The sequence below is a fragment of the Python bivittatus genome, unplaced genomic scaffold (assembly GCF_059951505.1).
Source record: "Python bivittatus isolate LINGU-HERP-01145 unplaced genomic scaffold, Pbiv_v1 ctg000020_np1212, whole genome shotgun sequence".
NCBI classification, from domain to species: domain Eukaryota; kingdom Metazoa; phylum Chordata; class Lepidosauria; order Squamata; family Pythonidae; genus Python; species Python bivittatus.
This window is the reverse complement of record NW_028277030.1, coordinates 112,095,597-112,112,516: the sequence shown is the minus strand read 5'-3', so window position 1 is coordinate 112,112,516 and position 16,920 is coordinate 112,095,597. Positions and strand designations below refer to the sequence as shown.

Sequence of the window (16,920 nt, the reverse complement as noted above, 5' to 3'; positions counted from 1 at the left end):
ACAATATTAGAACAGTAAATGTTTTCTTCATATCTTGGAACATGCCATTGTGATAACTATTCTGTTAGGGGGAAAAAACAATTTTTTCGCTTCCTCGATGATGTTTTTCTTCCAGTTTAAATACTTAACTACATTTATTTCTACAATCTTGTATTCGGTATCTTCATGAATTAATTGAATTCAATAAAATCATACAATAAAATCATACAATAATTAAAAACAAAGCATTTGAATAAAATAAAATAGTGATATTTTCATATAGATAACACTAAAATCTTAAACAGAAAATCTTGAGACAGGTTAATAGCACTGAAGAACATGGGAAAACAAGGCTTTTTAAAACCTAGGACAAGGCATGTGTGTTTCAAGCTAATTTCAATACCTCCCCCTCTTCCTCCCCATCCTAAAGTTCCATTAAAATTGCAGGCAAAGACAATCTATCCTTCCACCAGAAGCCTGCTAGAAAGAGGGGTCAGAAATAAAAAGATGAACCCACCAATAATGGGCCCAAGAAATTATTTCTCAGAATATAGAAAGGGTTTCTCACCCCTTTTTAATAATAATAGTAATTTATTAAACTTACAACAATCAAAGAAATTACAATAAAAGGGGTAAAAGATGGCAAGAACAACAGACTGGATGGAATGAAGTGAGGGGTCCCACTGTCCATTGCCAAAGGTCTGGGCAAAGAACCACTTTTTCAGTGCCCTTTGAAATATCAGTAGGGTTGTGATAGAATGGTTTGGTGAAGGCCACACTCGGGGAGATAAGCATTTCCTTAGCCCCCAGAAGGAGCATGGGAAGGTTAAGAGGATGAGACTGGCACCACCCTAAGGAATTTGCGGTGTTTGCTTGCTGGCTTGGAAGTTTAGATTCAGTCTGGCAAGATTCTGTCTTGTGGGTGAAAGCTAATAAAAGCTATCGAACTAGACCTGTACTGTCTCGTGGAGTTCTTTGGGCTGAACCTGACATCGGTGGAGGTCATTTAAATCTGGGGGGGGGGCTCATTCTAGAGGGCAGGCACTGCTACAGAAAAGTCATGCTCCTGGGCTCCTGAAAAACAGCATTGTTTAATTGAAGGAACGAGGAGTGCACCAACCCTGCCAGATTGAATCAGCTGGGCAATAGTATGGAAGACAGGCAATCCCTTAAGTAACCAGGCCCTATACCATGTGGGGCTTTATGGGTCATAACCAGGATTGTACCCGGAAGTGAACTGGTAACCAGTGCAGCTCACAAAGCAAGGGAGTCACACAGACATACTGAGATGTGCCCATCACTGCTTGTGCCTCTGCATTCTGGGCCAGTTGAAGCTTCCGGGTGGTCTTCAAGGACAGCCCCATGGAGAACGTGTTATAGTAGTCAGGACTAGGGCATGAGTGACTGAAGGGCAGATGATGATGAAGATACGGGGAGGACATTCCCAAGATAGGCATATGCCACCACATTTCTGGCAGAAGTACTGTCCCTACTGCAAAGTTTAATAGTTTCAGTTATTTATCAACTAGCTTTCATTTGATGAAAATAACTTTTTTTATTCATCTTTAGCCAGTTCCTGCTAATCAGCCACCTGATCCTTTATGCTATTTGAAAATGGATAGCTTTCTTGGGGAAAGCCTTGGACTTAAAGCTGTGAATGATCAGACAGCAGCAAAAACCTATGAAGCATACAGAACACAAAGGTCTGATTATGAAGCAGATACAAATATAACATCTACAGAAAAATACCTTCCAGATCCCAGTAATGCAAATGATCAATCGATACATTCTTCAGACTGTCCTCTAGAGTCATTTCTTCCTTCAAATCTCGGCACACACACAAGGTTGGTAAACTCCATGGAAAACCAGAAGGCCATTGAAATGCTTTGGCTACCAATAAAGAAGGCCGATGATAACAATTCTAGGCTTTTTCATGATGTGGAGGAAAGCAATAAAATAATTAATACTCTGCTTATGAAAGTTCAATATCTGCACTCAGATTTGAATTCAAAGAACACAGAGTTGTCTGAAAAGGAAATTGCTTTTGCTGAATATAACAAAACAGTTATGGTTCTCAAACAAGAAAAGGAAGAAATGAGTGAGGTGCTTCAATCTGTAACTTTTGATAAACAGCAATTATCTTTTAACCCTATGTATCTTGGGATAGAACTTAATAAGGTAAAATCTGAACTGGAAATGTACAAGATCAGATGGTCTGATTCAACACACACTCTAGAAGAATTACAAATGACCAAAGCAGACAATACTGAGAAGCTTCTTGAAGCTGAAACTGAACAGAGGAGGATAAAATCTGAGAAAACAAACTTTGAGAACTACACCTTGTCCATGGAGGCAGATGCTGAAGAGCTTCTATCAAAAAACAAGCAGCTGGAGCAAGAAAAGCAAATCAACTTGAAAATTATTTTTGGCCTTTGTGAGCACCTTCAGATACTTACTGCAGGGAGAAACCAATCTAGCCAAGATCTGATCACTTTGTCAAGGGATAAAGATGCACTGGATCAGGTGTGCAACAAGATAAAGAAGAATATAAAAGAGCTTGACTCAAATCAAGTGGATACTGTTGAATATATCAAGGCATTAGAAGCTGAAGATAAAACCCAGGTAAAATTGCTTCAGGCTGCTAAGGCTGCAGAGAATCAGTTATCAGTTGAAAATGTGTGCTATATGGTGCGGTTCCAGAATCTGGACAGAGTTATGAGGGATCTCATGTTGGACCAAGAGGCAGCAGAAAATCAAATCAAGCATCTGACTGAGACAAGAGAAGTGAGCCTTAGAGAATATGAAATCTTACACAGCAGGCTAAGTAACTCTGAAGCCGAAAATGCCAAGATATCCAAGTCCTTGGAAGGATCACTAGTAGAAAAAGGTGAACTTGCAGCACGGCTAAATTCTGCACAAGAAGAAGCAGATCAGTTGCGAGAGGGCATTGAGAAGCTGAAAGTAAAGATAGAATCCGATGAAAGGAACAGGCATCATCTGGCTGAAAAGCTGAAAGAAAACAAACGAAAAGCTGACACTCTCACAGACAAAATTGAGTATCTGGAAAGAGAATTGCATATGTCAGAGGAGAGTTTTGAAGATGCAGTTCTTAGAATGGAGACAGCTAAAGCAGAGACAGAAATAATGAAGACTGAGATAGAAAGGATGTGTGTGAGCCAACAACATTTAGAAGGTGAAGCTAAAATCTTTAGGTCAGAGAAAGAGACTCTAGAAAAAGAGCTGAAAGAAAAACAAGACAAAGTAATTAGTTTAGAAATGAGTAATTCTACATTGGTAAACCTACTAAAAGAAAATGAAAAAGAGAAGGAGCACATTAGAGGCGAATGTGAAAATGCACTGAGATTGATGGAATCACAACTAAAAAAGGTCTATGAAGAAATTAAAATCCTTTATAGTGAGAAAGAAACTTTCAAGTCAAAAGAACAGGATCTCATTTGTGAAATTGCTTCTCTCAAACATGACAATATGCAGTTGATGGGTTGCCTGGAAGAAGCAAAATCCAGTAACTCTAAAGTACAGCAGTTGGTGGAAGCTTTCATCCAGGAATTACAAAGCTTCAAGCAAAAACTGAATGCAAATGATTCTGTTCTTGAGCCGTTATTCAAAAATGAAGCTTTGCAAGCTATCCAAGATGACTTACAGGTGTCTTTTGAACGTATCGAAGAAAAATTAGAAGTCACACCATGTGAAAAATACATCTTCCTTGGAAAGGTATTGTACAAATTGTATACAACATGGGTAGAATATCCTGGAGGGTAAAAACATCTGTATAAAATTCAGTCTCTGTACTGAGGGAAATTTAGTAACAGTTACTAAACCCAGTTTAGAAACACAGCTCTTGCTGTGTTCACTGGGGCTCGATTCTAGGTAACTATGCCAAAAATTATAGCCCTTGTCTGTTTATGGCCCACTTGTTATACAGCAATGTTTCCCATCCTGATGCCCTCAGCATGAGTTGGATGACAACTTCTAGCATTCCCAAGTAGCATGAGCCATGCTGGCTTGAAATTCTGAAAACATAGAGTCCAAGCCATCTGGAAGATATCTTGTAGTTATATGGTCTTAGTAGAAGTGTGTTTAGTAGAGAGAAGGTGAGCAGGATGGAATGCAAACCAGAATGTTTCATCTTGGAGATTGTAGTTTAGACAGATGCAGTCTGCCTCACGCAACGCCGTTGTCTATGAAATTCAGTAGCAACAGGCTCCGTAAGATGTTATGCTTAGTCCAGTAGTATAATATTATAGAGGTTAAGGGAACTGAGAAATTCTGTTATCTGAAAATAACTAGCACTCCCATAGTTGATCCCTTACCTGTAGTTACCTAGCAGTTTCATAGTCTTTTTATGTATTTACAGTTGGATTGAACTGGGTAGTCCTTCCATGCATTTATTCACTAAAATGTTTCTACACGGCCCTTTATCACATCAGATTTTAGGATGTTGTCAAATAATTCCCACAGTGGATTATTGACTGATGATTTGGTTGTAATTTTCTTGTCTGAGTATTTCTTCAATGCATTGGTATTTCTATAGTTTGTGTTCTTATGATGTTTTTGGTTTTGTATACCACCTTGAGTCTCTTGATTTGGTAGCCTTATAAATCTAGATGATGATGATGATGATACTTACCTTATAGCAGATAAAAATCACAAAATGACTATTATAAAATATAATATATATTTTATAAATAAAAACATCTTGGCTCAGTATAAAAAAGGAAGCAAAGAGAGCGTCTGGCTTACTTTCTGGAGGGCATTCCAAAGGTGTGGTGCCATGACAGAGAAAGCCCTGCATCTGAGATGAAATTGCAAACAGAATGGAGGGGCTTGCAGTAAAATCCCACAAATCAGCTTCCTGGGGTGGAAAGAGGTAATGCTTGAGATAATTTAGGTTCAAAGCCCACTAAGGCTTAATCAGAAGAAGACGCACTAGAACAGATCTGAATCCAGAACTGAATAAATAAATATCCAATGCAGTTCATTTTAATTATATGAAGTTTCTATTGCAATAATTACATATATGCTGTTGTTTTAATTATGCAGGCAAACAGCCTAAATCAAATGCTGCAGCTCAAGGAAGAGTACGATTCTTTCTGTCATTCATTTCTATTGTGGCTGAATGCCTATCGAATGCTAAAGCAGGAAAAAGCAGTAATGGAGAAACAAATTCATGAACTTGAGACTCAGTTGAAGACGACAGCTCCACGTATGTAGCATGTTTTGAAAGAAAACAATAGGCTTTTTCCATCAGTAGCTGCAGGTGTCAATAGAATGCAAAGAAAAAAATATTTGTTGTGCTGGGATTTTAGATGGATTATATTGAGTGAGCACAGTTTTTGCCTATAAATATCTGTCCAAAGTACCTTTTATTCCTGTCTCTGCTAAACTACTTCTTTTCTTATCTCCATGATGACAACAAAAAGGCAGGCCTTCTCACACTTCTTTGGAAGTGAAAAGGGAAGGGCGTATATACATTTTTGCTGTCCACAACAGGGCATTTCAAATGTATTTAATTCCTATTTGGACATCTATTCCTGAAAACACATATACGGCGGTGGTTTTTAGTAAATTTAGTAATTTCTAGTAATGAGTCCTCTTGCTTTGTATAGGTTTTCAGGTGGATGTTGGTGCAGAAGAAATCAGGTTGGAGCTGAAAGAATTGAAGGAATCAGTTGAGGAGAAAACTAAAGAGGCGAATCATAACTTGGAAAAGTATTGTACACTGATAATTAATCACGACAAACTAGAAGAAGAAAATGAGATGCTAAGGACACAAGTCTCTCTTTTGAACACTTGTCTCAAGCAGTTATTAAATGACACCAGTTCCTCCCTCCAAAGTTCTCAAAGCCCAATGGAAATGAATAGTAGGCGGCCTACTACAGATGCGCCTAAGATCATCAAAAAGGGAGAAAAGTGTGAAGAAAACAGAAGCAACGGTGAGATTCACTTTTACAATCTTAGCTTTTCTTAGCAGTTGTCTTGTTATAATTATTTCTCGTTTGGAATGTCACAATGTTTTCTCCCTCTTAAATATTAGTGTAAGTGGTGGAGGATGCAGCACAGGTGAAAGGAAGTACTTCATCAAGCAATTGAAGGTGCTGGTTATCACTATAAAGACCTTCATGATACAGGCTGTCAGCCCCACCAGGTAGACCAGACCAGGAAACCAACTCCACAGAAAGGCTAAAACTACTTTTATTGTAATAACAGAATCATGCAAGTCTGTGTATACTGTATCTCCTCTCCCTTCATATACCCCTGTGAATTAGGGAGGTGTCTGAGCTTCTTCTGCATATTTTCTGTCTGTTGTGGAGTTAGAATAAGTTTCATCCCTTGTCACTTTGGTGACAGATCTTGCATATCTCCAGTGAGGTCATCTTTCTTACTCTCTACAAAGGGCCAGGTTACTTATAAGGCCAGTTGTCTCTGCTCAGACTGTGAGACCCAGGAGAGTGGAAATACTTTGGGCTTATTCCATAAAAATGCCATCTAGTAGGACACAAGGGGTCTGCTGTTTCTGTTGCAGCACCCGCTGAGTGGAACATTCCCTCCATGGTTTAGATGGCCCTGACCATTCTGTCCTTCCACAAGCCCCTAAAAACCTGGCTGTTTCTCTGAGCATTGGGCCAGATCGTTTCTTCTTCTGCTTTAGAATGATGATCGTAGAGTGGTTGGACTGATGTGCATATGAGAGAAGTAAATTAGCAAACCAAGGGTGGGTTATTTCTTTATTTGCTTATTTACTTACAGTCAGAGACAAGAGGAGAACTGAGGAATATAACTGGATCTTACATCACTTAATACAACTTCCTAGTGTATTTGCATCATAAAATTTCCTCCTTTCCCCAGCAAGGCAGGGAAATGTAGATTAAATACATATCAAAATGCACAAATGGTAGAAATGTTGAGACCTACTAGGCTCACTGGAGTTTACTCAGGTAAGTATGGAGAGACCTGCAGCCTTGATATATTAGGGCATCCTTCTGTATTCTAGTGGTATCCAGGTATTTTGTCTAGATCAATGATAGTTGATGAATCTGGGAGTTCAGGCCAGGAAGCTTGGTGAAGACCAAAGGAAATAATTTTTTCAAGTATTTTGTATTCATATGGGAGGTTGCTTTTCAAACACCAAATTATAAGGATTTTACTCAAAGAGATAGAAATTCTCTGTATAGTCGTGCATGGTCTCTAGATGTTGCCGTCTCTTTCAGAATTGGCATGATGATCTGCTAACACTAGTTTTCTGTTTTCCTTTCTTAAAAAGCCTATTAAGTGTAAATGAATGAAGAATTTTCTCAAGTGTTTCTGATATCCTTCCAGAATACAGCTGTCCTTGCATTTCTCACCCAACATCCTTAGAGCCAAGAATGGATTCCTGCCTTTTCAGTCCTAGCTTGAAATTGCCAACATTTATTGATAACTCACACATAACAGAGAAGAGTTGTTTCTTTGAGAACCTTAAAACAACAGCAGAGGGCAGCAGACTACAAAAGGTAACCAGCATTATTAAACATGAGTTTGAATGGGTCAAATAAGAAAAAAATCAATATTGTGAGTTAATATTTCCAAGTGTCCCTGAATGTGTCTTATCCACAAGTTGTAAACATATTTAGGATGAAGACAAAAAAGTGAATAAAGGCAGCAGAGATCTTCCATGGTATTTCCCTAACCCCACTCCATGATGAAACCTTAAAAACCATATCCTTCCTACCTAAGCCTAAGATGGCACATCTTTAAGGTATACATGGGACGTTCTATTGCTTCTTTTTGCTTCCTGGATGCACAATGACCAGAAAAATTATAATTCATTTATCAAATTAAAGGATAAATAATACTACTAAACTAAGTGTCTGAAGTAGGTGTCTGCTACACAGCTGCTTACCAGTTTGATGCCTACTAGATATATTGGACTTCCAATATGATCCCTAACAGATATATTGAACTTCAAAAGCCAGCGGGTCTGGAATACACTAGATTGGTTTGGATTAGATTCTAAACTTGCTGGCTTGGAAAAACTTCAAGTCTAAGTAGGAAAACTATAAATCCGACATGAAAATGAGACTGGAAAAGTAGAACTGTTCTAAAAAAATGTAAAAATGCTAGTAATGTTAGGCAGCGTACTGTATGTGTGAAAGCAGTTTTCCACCACACATTGCTTGCTAGCTTTGAAACTCCATGTGCAAAAGGTTTCTGGATGCATGGTTCCTGAGTGGGATTGATTAATTTACTGGCTTCATACTGGTATATATTTCTATATCACCCATTTCCCAAGACTCCAATATGTTTACAATGTCTAAAAATAAGTTCAATAAAATCCCAATACTGTAAACAAATACAGCAAACAAAAATACATGTAAAAACATGATGCCCAACAAACCATAAATTTAGCAGTACAAAAAGATAAAAACAAGAGCCCAGCTTCATCATAAAACCAAAATTTAAACTCAAAAATCAACACTCAGTCTAATCAATCTGTTTCCCCAAAGTCCACTCAATCAGAAACATTTTGACAATCTTTGGGAGGGGAAAAAAAAAAGGAAGATGCCAAATGGACAATGGAGCAATGCATTCCACACCATTGGGACTATTACAGAGATGGATTGTCTCTGAGCCTGTATCCCGATTTCTCACGAGGATGGAATCCTAAACTTCTCTCTGGAACCATGTATAGAACCCAGCATTTGGACATATTTGTGCATATAGTATCAAAATAATATGGCATCAACAGTGTCTCAGGAGGCAAGATCTGTGCTCTAAATACAGACTCCTCCAAAATGTGACATTTTCTGGTTAATTTTGCCATCCCAAATTTTCCAGGTTTATGGATATCTGGTATAGTCTATATTGTTTAAAAATATAGTAACATCAAAAAAGAACCTCATTGGTTCATCTCTGGAAATACACATCTAAACTGCTTAGTAACTGAAGAAGCCTATCTCCCTTAACAACCATAAGAGATAACAGGATTCACATAAGCACAGAAAGATCAACAGGCCAGTAGCATTAATTATTCTGCTACTTTTGTTTGAAATATAAAACTAGTGTTCACTGCTAGAATTCATTTATATCTTCTTTGCATAGTTGAAATGACTTGTTTCTTGTATATGTTTCAGATGAACTTTGCAACTGATCAAGTTGGTAGTTCAGGCCAGGATTTTACTCCCAGGTCTCCCCTTTCTATCTGTAACCTGTCATCCCAAGAAATTGCCAGACGATCTGCTGACCATCTTGATACGAGAAACTCTCCAAGTACAGAAGAAAATGAGCTGGACAAAGCCTGCCATGTACAGTGAATCAGGACCAAGTTGGTTTTAGACTTGAAATCCCAGTAGCAAAGGATTATTCAGAATGAAATCCTAAGAATTCTCTTCATAAGCGTCTTTAAGTCCACATCTGATACAATGGGAGAAGCCTATTTACAATTGCATGTATAACAAAAGGAAGCCATCTGGGTCTGATCCCAACTTTCTGGGACATGCATCTATAAGGGCATCTTTGTAGCCACAAATGTTTCATTTTTACAAGCTGTGAGGTTTTGCATGTAACAGTAAATTGTGGTTTGCTGCTATGTGTACCTACACAAAGGAGCTTGAAGAAAATGAATGGCTAAGATGCTCCATTTTACCAAAACACTCAATTTCATTTTGCTCAATTTCTAGGTTGCATTTATTTATGTGCAAATCATGAATGGTGATGTAAAGGAACGTCACTTGCTGAAGAAATTGCTAATGTATACATACAGTTCAGAGAACTGTAGATATTAGTCAATCCAGAAACAAAGAAATAACTGACTACAAACCATAAACTGTAATTAAGCACTATAGCTGTATGTAATCAGTGCCATTTTTCTGTAATCTTTTCAGAGGTAAAAACTCTTCCTGGAAAAGTAAAGCCAAAAATATACTATGCCTCGGTTCCAAGCAAAAATGAGTAGCCACTGCTCAAATCCAGTTAGTCCCTTCCATGGATCTTTATTTGAGCATTTTGAAAAAGAAGGAAAAGGCAAGCACCAAGATAATTGTTATGTGCAGCATATCTGGACTGACATTATTTCAAGATAAATAATTTTCATGTTGGAACACTTTAAGGGAGGGCATGCACATTTTCATCATGATTATAAATGCAAACTGCAACCCTGAGTCTTTGAATTGGCTTTAAATCAATGGAAAGGAAAGATCGGGATGTGCAATGCATTGGTTATGGTACTAGGCTAGAAACTGGGAGGCTGAATTCTAGTCCTCCCTTAGGCATGAAAGCTGGCTGGGTGACTCTCACAGGCCAATCTACCTCACAGGGTTGTTGTGGAGAAAACAGAAGGCAGGAGCGATATGTTACCTTGAGTTGATGAAAAATAAAAGGTGGGATAAAAATCTAATAAATGATCAAGCTTGTTTAAAAGCTTAGTGGTTTTAACTTGTAACTAATATTCTTGTACTATAGAAAAATATATAAGTTCCTTATTACTGTAGTTTTTCTTTTATTCCATTTCTTTTAGCTCTTTGCATTGTTTTCATATATAGTTTAGTTCAATTTATTTGAATGGTATTTACAAGATTTGCTTTTCTATATTTTTATTCTTCAAGAAAATAAAAGTGTTAACAACAGAAGGTTATAAATAATTGGGATGAGATAAGAGGAGCTTCAGGGAACAAAAATAGCTTGCTGCTTATAGAGTCCTGGTAAATGCTACCCCTTTACTCCCCACCAGCCAAACAACCTTTAAAACCAAACAGTTCCCACCCTCTAAGCCTAGGCAGTGAATAATTTTTGAAACAGGAGTTTATGTTTCCTTTTATTATAACATCACCTAAAGTGGACTTGACTGAAAGACCAAACTGGGAACAGCTCAGCCTGGCGAAATCTATGTGGTGGTAAAAGTCAACACCAGTATGATGGCAGATCATCACCATCAATCAAAGTAGTTCTTGGATGTAGGCATTTAAGAAAAATAAACACAAATCCTTACACCTATGAGAAAGAAAGATGCAAACACCTGCTTCTGGTCTTATCCCATCCCAGATGAGCCAGTAGACTGCCTGGCAGCCTGACAGGTTAGAAGCATGGTAATAGCCAAGCTGTGATATATGCACTTCGGCATATTGCCACGGGGAGTTGCCATTATTATAGACCCAGCATCAAGTAAAACCTATTTGTAATTGCTCTAAATGTAAAGCTTGGCTGTTTGGATTAATTTACAATGATTCTAGATCTGGGATGCAGAAACACAAACGATCATTAGATGGCAGAAAACAGATAAACCTCTGACTCCTGGCTGCCATCTGATGATCATCTGGCTGTTTGCACCCCAGATCTCGTAGCTGTATCATTTATGATGCAGATACTGTTGAACTAATACATTTGCTAGCAGAAGTCATTCGAAAATATAGTGTGCCACTTCAGTTAGCAAAATGATAGGAATGACCAGGGGAATGTCTTTGAAATCCAAGTGTAACTTCTAAAGCTTACTTCTAGCTTGCAGTAATAAGATGCTGAGAATTCAGATAAACAGTCTGCTTTAACTTGCAATTCTCTTGTCTTCAGTGGCAAAAACTCCAGTAGAGTTTCCTGCCTGAATCAACAAAAAAGAAAATTTAGCACGTTTTCTGTCAGTAATTATACTGACAGGTATTTTAAATGTGCAGATTAGTTAGCTTTTATGAGTGCTTTTATACTGCTTCAGTCATCTCATTCTTAAGTTGCTTAATTATGTACCTTACCAATTAGTTTTACACGATGCTGAATATTTTGCTTTCAGTGATGCATGGATTTCTGCATAAAGACAGACAAATGAGTAAGACAAATGTCACAAGAGTGACATCTTCTGGCAGATTTTATAAACCACAGTTCAGATGGCATTTGAACAAGGAGGTAGATGTTTGTAGGAAATTCCAGAATTGTCATTTGCTGTCCTGTTCTTACAGTGTTCATCCAAAACCTGTTAAGTGTACAAGTGTTTTAACTGTTGACTGACTCTATCCTCTGAACCATAATCTCTCTACTTTCTGAAACTTCTGTCAAGCGTATTCAGTTTTTCGTAAGGCAATTTGCCCTAATGCAACTATATATCCATGAATGTTGATATATGCCCAATTTTGAATGCTGGGACAAATTAAAAACTTGGAATGTAGAATTATACCTAGTCTACAAATCTCAGAAGTCTTAAAAAAAGTTTTTCTTCCACTTTTATGTGCTTTTAAAAACTCTTTGGAAGATCTAATGCAGGGTGGTGCTCCAGAAGCATAAAAGTGCCTCTTGATTTGAGGCTATTTAAAGGATATGAAAAGTGGAGTAAGATGATATTAGGCAAGAGCTAACACATCTGTAAGTCATTATTTTATAACAGGGCACAAGCCTGATTCTGTTATAGCACCAAACTTAGATTTTGTTAACCTATATTAATGTTTTTAATTGTAAAATGTATTAGTGTTTATGCTGCACTAGTCTCGTTCCTGTTGCTTGTGTATACTGCTTAATATCTCTTTAGACTGAACAAGTATACAAGTGAATAAATGTTGTTATAAATAAATATACTCTCTAGTATTAAGCCATATACTTCTCCCTTGATTTTAATGAAACAGTTTACTCTTTTTCCCATTAAACTGAGTGAAGTTGAAAAGAACACGTTTTCTCTAAATTGTGCTCAGACTATCCAATCTCTGCAACAGCAACTGCAGGGGATTAGGGGGGAAAGCCACTATTCCAGTTGCAGCAGTACAACTGGAGCCCTGCTGCTTTTGTACATGCATTGGCCCTGCTGCAGATGTTGCTGCATCCATGATAGGGCTATTAATACATGACCTTGGGCTGGCCCACTCAGTCTGTGTTTACAATCTCTCTGCGGAAGGTCACCATCTGCATCATCTAAGCTTCCTCAGAGACAGTGCAGGTACAAGTGAAAAGACATCTTTACACATGCCTGATCTGAGCAGCCATTGATTTTATTGTTGCAGTCCAGTATGATATACATATTGGGTGTAATCCAGCGAAAGCCAGTATACTGTACTTTGTCTTTGTTCCTGTTTTAGTTTATTTTCAGTAAATGCTATTCCATGCAAGCTCTGTAGGTTGTTATTACCTATTACCCTTGGCTAGAAATTTGCAGACACATTAAGGAGAAAAGATATGAAGAAAGACATTTATTGCTTTGTTATACCAAGTCTAATATCACAACATAAGCAGAAGCTTTAAAGCAAAATGGATAGTCAATGTCGACAGGAAAGGATTTAAAATGAGGCTTTGCAAAAAAAATAGTATTTTTTTTAGAAACGCAATCAGAATTTTCTCCAAGAGGAACATCCTCATTAGTGAAAAGTAACTGCTTCTTGTGCAGTTAGAAAGCAAGGAAACAAGTTGTTGCAAAAGGACGTGAATTGCCTACTCCTCGGAAGTAGAACTTGCATTGGTTTTAATCAGGGTGGTTTCATTTGCTTTAACAGCTGCACTGATTTATGTGACCAATTATATCCCAGCACCCTGAGGTTTTAAATAAATTTATAGTCCTTTTAAAGATAGCTAAGATTAGCTTGCTCTTCTTTTGCCTTTCTCTGTATGGGCTGGGAAACACTCCTTAATAAAGCCCAAACTCGATTGTTTCTATGACAGTTCACATTAATGAAACACTAATAAAGAGAACAAAAACAAACTTTCCAGAGAAAGGGAAAGAAGTGTGTGAGCCATCTTCCCATGTAATATCAAATACCACTTCTAATAAATTGGAAGCAAGTCCAGCACTTTGCAAGAGAATAATCTTTGTAAGGTAATATGTATTTTGGAAACAAAGCCTATTACAGACTTTGTCTACATCAAATGCAGATTTTTCCCCATGTAGGATATTTGGCTGCCAAAAGCCTTCAGGAGACTCTAGCTGACACCAGCATTGAAAAGTTGATGTTTTATGGATTTGCTTATACAGTAGATAAAGGATGGGATATGGGATGAAGAGATATCTGTTTGTAACCTTGGGGGGCGGGGGGAAGAGTTACTAAATTAATCCATACTTCTTGTAATGAAGATTGGAAGACACTTCTTTATATATTTCTTTTCTTTTTCTTTTTTTATTGCACTTTTTATTCTTCATTTTTTCTTTCTTTAAGTTTAGTTTGTATTAGTTTTTACTATTGTAATCAAAATCCTTAATAAAAATTATATACAACTGGAAATTCTAGCTCTTTTGCTCTCTCATAGTTTGCCTAGATTTTTGCAGCCCAGATCTGCAAAACTGTCTTGCCGATGGTTGACCCTGAATTGAAAGGACAAGTTAATATAATAGTTGACTTGGAATTTAATCAAGTCACCTTATATTGAATAAGATCATTGTTAAGTACTGAAAAGTGTAGAAAGAAAGAGTGTAGAAAATTACACTGTTTTTTCAGCCTTATTTGGAGGGGGACTGAACCATCTGTGTACAATGTTATGGTCCCTTTGTAGAACAATTTGAATCTTGGGGGAGTGGGAGTATTAATATTCTGGTACCTATGATCACATTTTGTACCAAATATCTTTCAAACTAAAAGGAAAACCCTTACCTTTTCAGTTTAAATCTGGACATCTATAGACTTTTCAGATAATCTAGATGGATTATTTTTCTAAATCAATTTAGGTGACAGCTGAGAGCAACAGACAGGACTAGATAACTAATATAAATTAAGCAATTCACTAGAAAGGTACAGGAAAATTACATGGTGCATTTATTTTAAAGCATACTGTCCTTATACCAACTTTATATATAAATATCCTCAACAAATTTAAAGAAAAGCACAATTAAATACAACAGAGTTGGACCTAATGATAAATATTAAATATTTTGTCTGATCAAATCTTGGATCTTGAGGGAAATGCAGGAAAGAAAATGGATTTTTTTTCTTCTTAGCCTTCAAAATTTAGAGCAGAGAGGAAATATTTCTTGATGTGTTTTCATGTATATACATAAAGAAAATTTATGATAGATCTGACATTGTAATATTAATAGATATAAATATTTTTTTTAAAACTCATACACATCACTGTTAAAGAACCAATTTTGAAATCAACCAGTTTAATTTTCCCATATGAATTTCTTTTTTCTTAATTGCTTTCATTTGGATGAAAACTGATAACTCTCTCTTTGGAACTGGGTTAATATAAGGGAGGTGGCAGACTAGCATGGTCATCATAAGAGGAATCTTCCACTTGAACAATGAGATTTCTTTTCCCCTACATACATAACCAAATCTGTTCTGGAAGGTTCTCCCGCTTTCTAGATGTACACCATGTTTAACTCAGCAGGATTTCTGAATAAATGTTTACACAATTGCACTGTTAAACTGAGGGATTACACAATTGCGCTGTTAAATAGGCATTAATATGTATTTAATCTCTTTATGCCCATCTTTCCACTTATACAGATTAACACTTTCCAACTTGTGATGTAGGAGCCACTATTTGTACCCTAAAGGTGTACCCTATAGGCTATTGGATGGGAACCACAATAAAAATATAATTTTTTAATGACCAAAGTCCCACGGGATCATGAAATCTTGTTAGATGTTGATATCACAAGACATTGATGGTTCAAGAAACCAGTAATTTTAACTGTTGGGTTCCTGTAGGCCCCATCGGCACCCCATTGCTGCCCTTTGGTGATACCATGTTCTCATCTTTCTGTAACAATGCAGTGTTACATAAATGGAAACATTGGAAACTGCTTATATAAATTGTAAATTTCACATAAAGAAAAGCTACTGAAAAAGTCTTAATACTATACAAAGTAAAGCTTACTTGACAGCCAGGTAATTATAACAATGAAATCATAAGGATCAATGAATGAATTCTGCCAGATAAAGGTGACCTGAATTGGAAATTTCTTATCTGATCTCACAAGGACATTAATTTCTTTAGGGAGGTTTCAAAGCACTAACGGAAAAGGCTCTCTTCTATATCAGCTCCAGCTTAGGCTCAGGAACCTAACATCTGAAATGGTTGTTCTCAGTTGGGCTGCCACAGCTAGGCTGCAAAAGTCTGAACAGACCATTAGAGTATAGTAAACAGCTTATATGTCTGTTTGTGGATAAGCTGCATGAGTTACAGTATAGTTCTACAACTGCAAAAATGTTGTAGAGTACTAGATGGCAGCGAAGAGGTACAGAAAACCCTAAGTCTCCAAGCTGTCATCTATATATTTACAGCCATCATATGTTAACTCTCTATTTGGGAGAAGCAGGTTCTTCAGTATCTTGGTCTGAGTCATTTAAGTGCAATCATGTATCTAAAAGGATGGTGCCATTCTTGCCTATAGAAGGATTGGTGTTCACAAAAATTGAGAACCTCATTAATATACAGTCTACAAAAATACTTCTGCCTAGAGGAATTTAGAATCTAATTTAATCTATTAGATTAATTAAGGTTTATTGTACTGATCTAAATTGCTTCCTGCACAGTAAATTTCTTCCTTTGCTTACTATGAAGTCTAGTACTATGAACACCAATATAATACTTTAAAGGGTTCTTCTGATTCAAAAGATAGGGCCTATATATAATTTTTATTAAAGCTACCATTCCCATGTTTCAAGACAGTGTAACTGTCAGAAGAGTCAACCAGATGAGTGCAAGTGTTCAAATCTTCCTCCAGGACTTGAAAAATTCTTTGCATTTTTACCTTTAAAAAGCGGGGAAGGGAAGCAGGGGGAAGAAGAGAGAGAGATTAAACAAAATTGGACTCTTAGGACTGTTTATTGTTACCATATCTATATCCAAGTGTTTAGGTCAGGCCAATTTCCTAGAAATATCTCCTGCACAGGCATAATTTCAACATAAAGAGCTCCCTGCGTCCAAATAATGCCTTTATATTTCACGCAATGCTGGTAGCTCATAAGGAACCACAGATATGCAATCTAACTTTTTTCTCTACCTCTCTTTCCTTCTCCCAGTGTGGCTACAGTTTGTTTA

At 37.1% G+C, this 16,920-nt stretch overlaps 1 protein-coding gene across 2 annotated transcripts in view; it reads left to right on the top strand.

The window, feature by feature from the left end:
• CENPF (centromere protein F) overlaps window positions 1-12,395 on the top strand; it is a 33,510-nt gene extending 21,115 nt beyond the window's left edge. Inside the window, exons 12-16 of one of the 2 annotated variants that reach the window (XM_088146718.1) lie at window positions 1,549-3,711; window positions 5,041-5,203; window positions 5,607-5,933; window positions 7,357-7,490; window positions 9,111-12,395. In XM_088146718.1, coding sequence (XP_088002844.1) covers window positions 1,549-3,711; window positions 5,041-5,203; window positions 5,607-5,933; window positions 7,357-7,490; window positions 9,111-9,290 — 2,967 coding nt within the window. In that variant the 3' untranslated portion in view covers window positions 9,291-12,395. Of the gene's footprint in view, window positions 1-1,548; window positions 3,712-5,040; window positions 5,204-5,606; window positions 5,934-7,317; window positions 7,491-9,110 lie in introns of both variants that reach the window. The other variant, XM_025169574.2, reaches the window with a different exon arrangement.
• Window positions 12,396-16,920: the final 4,525 nt, after the last annotated feature.